The 6642-nt window shown below is 42.0% G+C and overlaps 1 protein-coding gene across 4 annotated transcripts in view; it reads left to right on the top strand.

Annotated features, from left to right (window-relative positions):
• PLA2G7 (phospholipase A2 group VII) overlaps positions 1-6215 on the top strand; it is a 50402-nt gene extending 44187 nt beyond the window's left edge. For all 4 annotated transcript variants that reach the window (XM_025890521.2, XM_073905041.1, XM_025890518.2 and 1 more), the window contains 2 exons: positions 5353-5501; positions 5942-6215. In XM_025890521.2, coding sequence (XP_025746306.1) covers positions 5353-5501; positions 5942-6072 — 280 coding nt within the window. In that variant the 3' untranslated portion in view covers positions 6073-6215. The remainder of the gene's footprint in view (positions 1-5352; positions 5502-5941) is intronic.
• The last annotated feature ends 427 nt before the right edge of the window (positions 6216-6642 follow it).

The raw sequence follows: 6642 nt of genomic DNA, 5'->3' as shown, positions 1-6642 counted from the left end.
ATTTCTCTTCTCCTGCTGGGTTTAGGCTTTATTTGCTGTTCTTTCTCCAGCTCCTTTAGGTGTAGGGTTAGGTTGTGTATTTGAGACCTTTCTTGTTTCTTGAGAAAGGCTTGTATTGCTATATACTTTCCTCTCAGGACTGCCTTTGCTGTATCCCAAAGATTTTGAACAGTTGTGTTTTCATTTTCATTGGTTTCCATGAATTTTTTTAATTCTTCTTTAATTTCCTGGTTGACCCATTCATTCTTTAGTAGGATGCTCTTTAGCCTCCATGTATTTGAGTTCTTTCTGACTTTCCTCTTGTGATTGAGTTCTAGTTTCAAAGCATTGTGGTCTGAAAATATGCAGGGAATAATCCCAATCTTTTGGTACCGGTTGAGACCTGATTTGTGACCTAGGATGTGATCAATTCTGGAGAATGTTCCATGGGCACTAGAGAAGAATGTGTATTCTGTTGCTTTGGGATGGAATGTTCTGAATATGTCTATAAAGTCCATTTGGTCCAGTGTTTCATTTAAAGTCTTTATTTCCTTGTTGATCTTTTGCTTAGATGATCTGTCCATTTCAGTGAGGGGGGTGTTAAAGTCCCCCACTATTATTGTATTGTTGTCGATGTGTTTCTTTGCTTTTGTTATTAATTGCCTTATATAATTGGCTGCTCCCACATTAGGGGCATAGATATTTACAATTGTTAGATCTTCTTGTTGGATAGACCCTTTAAGTAGGATATAGTGTCCTTCCTCATCTCTTATTACAGTCTTTGTTTTAAAATCTAATTTGTCTGATATAAGGATTGCCACCCCAGCTTTCTTTTGGTGTCCATTAGCATGGAAAATGGTTTTCCACCCCCTCACTTTCAAGCTGGGGGTATCTAAAACGAGTCTCTTGCAGACAGCATATTGATGGGTCTTGTTTTTTAATCCAATCTGATAGCCTGTGTCTTTTGATTGGGGCATTTAGCCCATTTCCATTCAGGGTAACTATTGAAAGGTATGAATTTAGTGCCATTGTATTGCCTGTAAGGTGACTGTTACTGTATATTGTCTGTGTTCCTTTCTGATCTATGCTGCTTTTAGGCTCTCTTTTTGCTTAGAGGACCTCTTTCAATATTTCTTGTAGGGATGGTTTTGTGTTTGCAAATTCCTTTAGTTTTTGTTTGTCCTGGAAGCTTTTTATCTCTCCTTCTATTTTCAATGATAGCCTAGCTGGATATAGTATTCTTGGCTGCATATTTTTCTCGTTTAGTGCTCTGAAGATATCATGCCTGTCCTTTCTGGCCTGCCAGGTCTCTGTGGATAGGTCTGTTGCCAATCTAATGTTTCTACCGTTGTAGGTTACATATCTCTTCTCCCGAGCTGCTTTCAGGATTTTCTCTTTGTCTCTGAGACTCGTAAGTTTTACTATTAGATGTCGGGGTGTTGACCTATTTTTATTGATTTTGAGAGGGGTTCTCTGTGCCTCCTGGATTTTGATGCCTGTTTCCTTCCCCACATTAGGGAAGTTCTCTGCTATAATTTGCTCCAATATACCTTCTGCCCCCCTCTCTCTTTCTTCTTCTTCTGGGATCCCAATTATTCTAATGTTGTTTCGTCTTATTGTATCGCTTATCTCTCGAATTCTGCCCTCGTGATCCTGTAGTTGTTTATCTCTCTTTTTCTCAGCCTCTTTATTTTCCATCATTTGGTCTTCTATATCGCTGATTCTTTCTTCTGCCTCATGTATCCTAGCAGTTAGTGCCCCCATTTTTTATTGCACCTCATTAATAGCCTTTTTGATTTCGACTTGGTTAGATTTTAGTTCTTTTATTTCTCCAGAAAGGTTTCTCTAATAACTTCCACACTTTTTTCAAGCCCAGCTAGTATCTTTAAAGTCACGATTCTGAACTCTAGGTCCGACATCGTACTAATGTCCGTATTGAGTAGGTCCCTGGCAGACGGTACTACCTCTTGTTCTTTTTGCTGAGGTGATTTTTTTCATCTTGTCATTTTGTCCAGAGGAGAACAGATGAATGAGAGAACAGAATGCTAACAGGTTAACAATGTCTCCAGCAAATATACTCTATACGAATCAGAAAAGACCTGAAAGCAGGGGACAAGAAAGGGAAAGAAAGAAGAGAGAAAAAAAAAAGGAAAAAGAAAAAGATAAAAACAAACAAAAACAGAACAAAGAAAAAAAACAGAATATGATCAAATATGATCAGGCTAGTGCATAGATCAGTGCCACACACTAGCTTTTGGGCATATTTTGGTCTGTTAGAAGAAAGTGCCTGCTAAAATTTTAAAGGAAGACTTATATGTGTACAAAATAAGGGTTGTTACAATGAAGGGATGGCAGATGACTGTAAAGATGAAAATTATAAAAGATTTTATAAAAGGACTTGATAAGATAAGAAGTTGTTTTTTAAAAAGAAAGAAGAAGATTTAAAAAGAAAAAGGAAAAAAGAAAAAAAGAAAAAAAAAGTGAGAGAATGTGATCAGGCAGGAGAATAGAACAAAGCCATACACTAGTGATTTAGGGTATATTTTGATCTGTTAGAAGAAATTGTATCTCAAAATTTTAAAGAGAGAACAGCTTATATATATATGCCAAAAATAAGGGTAACTACTATGAAGGGATAAAAATATGACTCTAAAAATGAAAAATAAAAAATGTTTTTTTTAAAAAAGGGATTGATAAGATGTTGTTTGAAAAAGGGAAAAAGAAAAATTCAAAAAAAAAAGTTAAAAAAATTAACTTTGAAAAACTAATGAATTATGGTAAAAAAGCCATGCATTCTATGTGCAGTATTCCCCTAGCGCTGGAGTTCTCCCGTTCTCCTTGATCGGTAAACTTGGTCTTGGCTTGCTGGCTGTTCGTGCTGATCTTCTGGGGGAGGGGCCTGTTGCCATGGTTCCCAAATGTCTTTGCCGGAGGCTGAATTGCCCCGCCCTTGTCGGTCCGGGCTAAGCAAGCTGCTCCGGTTTGCTCTCAGGAGCTTTTGTTCCCTGCAAGCTCTCAGTACAGCTTTGGAGGACCAGGGTGAAAATGGTGGCCTCCCAATCTCTGCCCGGAGGAGCTGAGAACTCGGGGCCCCGCTCCTCAGTGCGCCCCCAGAGAAAAGCAGTCACCCCCTTGTCCCTGGTCTCCGGCCGCACTCCGTGCTCACCTGGCCTGTGACCCAGTGTTTCTATGTCTGGCACCCGATCCCGTGTGGAGTCTCCAAACCCAGCAGATCCCTGCGGTGCGTTCCCGTGCCGCTCCTCCCAGGGGAGGAAGGGGAGTCTCCCTGGCTCTGCCGCTTGTTGGGTCCCTGCTGGAGGCACACTGGCCCGATTGGGCCGCGGATCACAGTTTATGGCAACCCCGAGCTGAGAGCCCGCGCCTTGGCTCCGTCTCTGCAGCCGGCTTCCCCGCTCCGATACCTGGGAGCTCTGCTGCACTCAGGCACCCCCGGTCTTTCTGTGACCCCGAGGGTCCTGAGACCACACTGTCCCGTGGGGGTTCCACCCCCCCGCTTAGCCACTGGAACGACGTCCCTCAGCGGAGCCGACTTCTAAAAGGTCCGATTTTGTGCTCCGCGGCTCTAGCACTTGCCAGAAGCGGCCGGCGGAGGCCCCTCCCCCGCCGTCTATCCTCCCGAATATCGCCTCGGATTCACTTCTCCGCACGTCCTACCTTCCCGAAAGTGGTCGCTTCTCTGTTCAGAGAGTTGTTGCTACTCTCCTGTTCGATCTCCTGTTGAGTTCGTAGGTGTTCAGAATGGTTTGATCCCTATTCAGCTGAATTCCTGAGACCAGACGAAATCCAGGTCTCCTACTCCTCCGCCATCTTGCCACACCCCCCTCATCTATTTAATTTTAAAACAGAAATAATGCAGAATGCCTAGCCTGCCTCAACCCCACTTCCTTACTAGGCTCTTACTCTACATCTTTTCCTTCTTTTCACTGCTAGGAACCTGGAAAGAATAGTCCATCCTTACTTCCATTTACACTTTTTTTTAAATTAATTTATTTTTAATTTAATTTTATTATGTTAAGTTAGTCACCATACAATACATCATTAGATTTGTGTCCATTTACACTTTGATTCTTGTGGGCTAGCTTCCAAAACACCCACCAGTGTACTGAAACTGGCCCTACAGAGGACATAAAAAGCCCAGCAGCCTTTTGCAGCCTGGACCTTGCTCTCTGCATCCATTTGACCTTGACCTTGTAGACTTCCTTATTTCACCTTCCCGGGATACTACAACCCTGCTGTTTGCTGCTCCTCTCATCCTTTAGACTGCTCCCTCCCTTTCTCCCCCACCATCTCTTCCTGAGGCCATTCCTCCCCTGTCGGTAGCATCCGGGCTTCTGCTTCTGACCCTGTTTCTCCCTGCTTTGTGCTTCTGACACGCAGGTTGTGATCGGAAGCAGGGAAGGAGGAACGGGAGGCAGGTGGCTCTGGTTCGGGCATAGATAACAGAGGGTGGTGGTCAGCTTATAAGCAGCAGCAAAATGAAGAGGAAGAGGTGTACCAGGTGGGGCTGGAAAGATGTGTTCTAACCTTGGAATCTCTTAGCTTGAGCCAGGGAAATCTGGGTAGAGATGTCTGGCCACACACTGGGAAAGTAGAGAATTTGTGTATTATACATGAAATCTTTGGAGTAGATAAGACCACCCAGTGGGTAAAAATTGGTCTGAGAACAGAATCTTGAGGAATGTCTATATGTATGTGAAGAGCCAGTGGAGAACAGAGTGGTTAGGGGAAGAAGGGAAGGTACAAACAAGGGAAGAGAAGGTCAAGGAAACAAAGGGGGGCAGAAAACCTGCAAGAAAGTGTCAAATGTCTCAGAGGCAGTAGAAAATGAGCCCTAAAAAAAGGCCATTGTACTTGATGTTAGGCTATCGGTGGGTTTAAAGAGCCTCATAAATAATACCTATAAGCTATAAGCTTAAATAATACAAGGAAAACGGTTTTTTTTTCCTTAAATCTACTTAATCCCAGGCTTATGTGCAGTGTGTTTTGATTGGCATCCAATAGAAAAGAAGTTAGGTGGTGTTGGTAAGCAAATATACTAGGCTTCTGGCTCTGAGTACACAGTCCCTGCAACATGTAATACATTGTATTGGCTCAAAAAAAATAAGAGCTGAAATCATTTCTTCTAAAGCCAAGATGCCAAGAAAGACTGGAATCTTTATCTAGAAGGCAAGATGAATATATACTCTAAGATCCCTATGCGCACAGCCTGTGACCCGCAAATATATCTAAAGAGATCGAATCTACAAGTTTTATTCCCTTAGTTTTCAGTAAATAGCCAGCTAGGATACTTCCTGCACCCTAACTATAAAAATAATTTTGCCAAACTATGTGATTGTCTCATTTCTCTTTCAGGGGTTCAGTCCATCAGAATTTTGCTGATTTCACTTTTGCAACTGGCAAAATAGTTGGATACATATTCACCTTAAAAGGAGATATAGATTCAAATGTAGCACTTGATCTTAGCAACAGAGCTTCATTAGCATTTTTACAAAAGCATTTAGGTAAGAAACTAAGAGTATTTCATGACATAAACCAGGTGATTTTTAGGACAAAACTGTCCTAATCCAGCATTAGTCCTGTTTTAACTGTCTCCAGTTGGTTTACAAGGTAACATAGCAGTAAATCAGTTTGAAAACAAAAGCATGAGAAATTTAATTCTGGTGCTTTGCATGCTTTGTATCCCAGACAGCGAGTCTGCCTGTTAAAGGGAATAGTTTTTCTGTGCAGACTTGGCGGACTCCCATGCTGAGGGGGCCTGGCAGCTCGGTGTCTAGTCCCATCTCTTACTCAGAAGCCGCAGCCTTGGGCAGCTCCCAGGGAGGGGACCTGGCCTCCTGATCACGGATCTGTCACTAGCGAGGCTGTGCTGCCACCTAGAGGCACTGAGCTGTTTCATGTTCTCAAAAAGTTTACTATGCTCATTACCATTTCTATTTTACAGGACTGCAGAAAGATTTTGATCAGTGGGATTCTTTGATTGAAGGAGAAGATGATAATCTTATTCCAGGGACTAACATTAACACAACCAGCCAACATGTCACTCTACAGAACTCTACAGGAACAGAGCAATAGAATTTAGATTAAAAGCCACTTTTTTAAAAGTCTTGTTTAAAAATGGTCTGAAAGTATGTGTGTGTGTATGATTTTAATGTGTTTTCTCAAATAAATCATATTGTAAAATGTAGACTATACCATAAAAGTGATTGAAGCTTGGACTAGGATTTTTTTCTTTAAATGTGAGAAAGACAGATGTATATCAAAACCATGCCAGCCTAAATTTTAATTTTAGTAAAATGATGCTTTTTTAGTGTCAAAATAACGACTTTTACATTACTTTAGTGGACAAGTGTATCAAAACGAGCACAATGCTAATGAAAACGTTGCAATGACATAATTCTCCTTAAAAATACAATACAGGTTTTCATGCCCCCCCTTCTTTTTTATTGTGAGCAGAATTGAGGGGTTTTTTTTAAGATTTTATTTATTTACTTGACAGAGAGAGACACAGCGAGAGAGGGAACACAAGCAGGGGGAGTGGGAGAGGGAGAAGCAGGCTCTCTGCGGAGCAGGGAGCCTGACGCGGGGCTCGATTCCAGGACCCTGGGATCATGACCTGAGCCGAAGGCAGACGCTTAACCAAGC

This window comes from Callorhinus ursinus, unplaced genomic scaffold, assembly GCF_003265705.2.
Source record: "Callorhinus ursinus isolate GAN/ISIS: 27379988/994484 unplaced genomic scaffold, GSC_fseal_2.0 scaffold22, whole genome shotgun sequence".
NCBI classification, from domain to species: Eukaryota; Metazoa; Chordata; class Mammalia; order Carnivora; family Otariidae; genus Callorhinus; species Callorhinus ursinus.
Note: the sequence above shows the minus strand (reverse complement) of the source record. Positions and strands in the feature narration are given on the sequence as shown.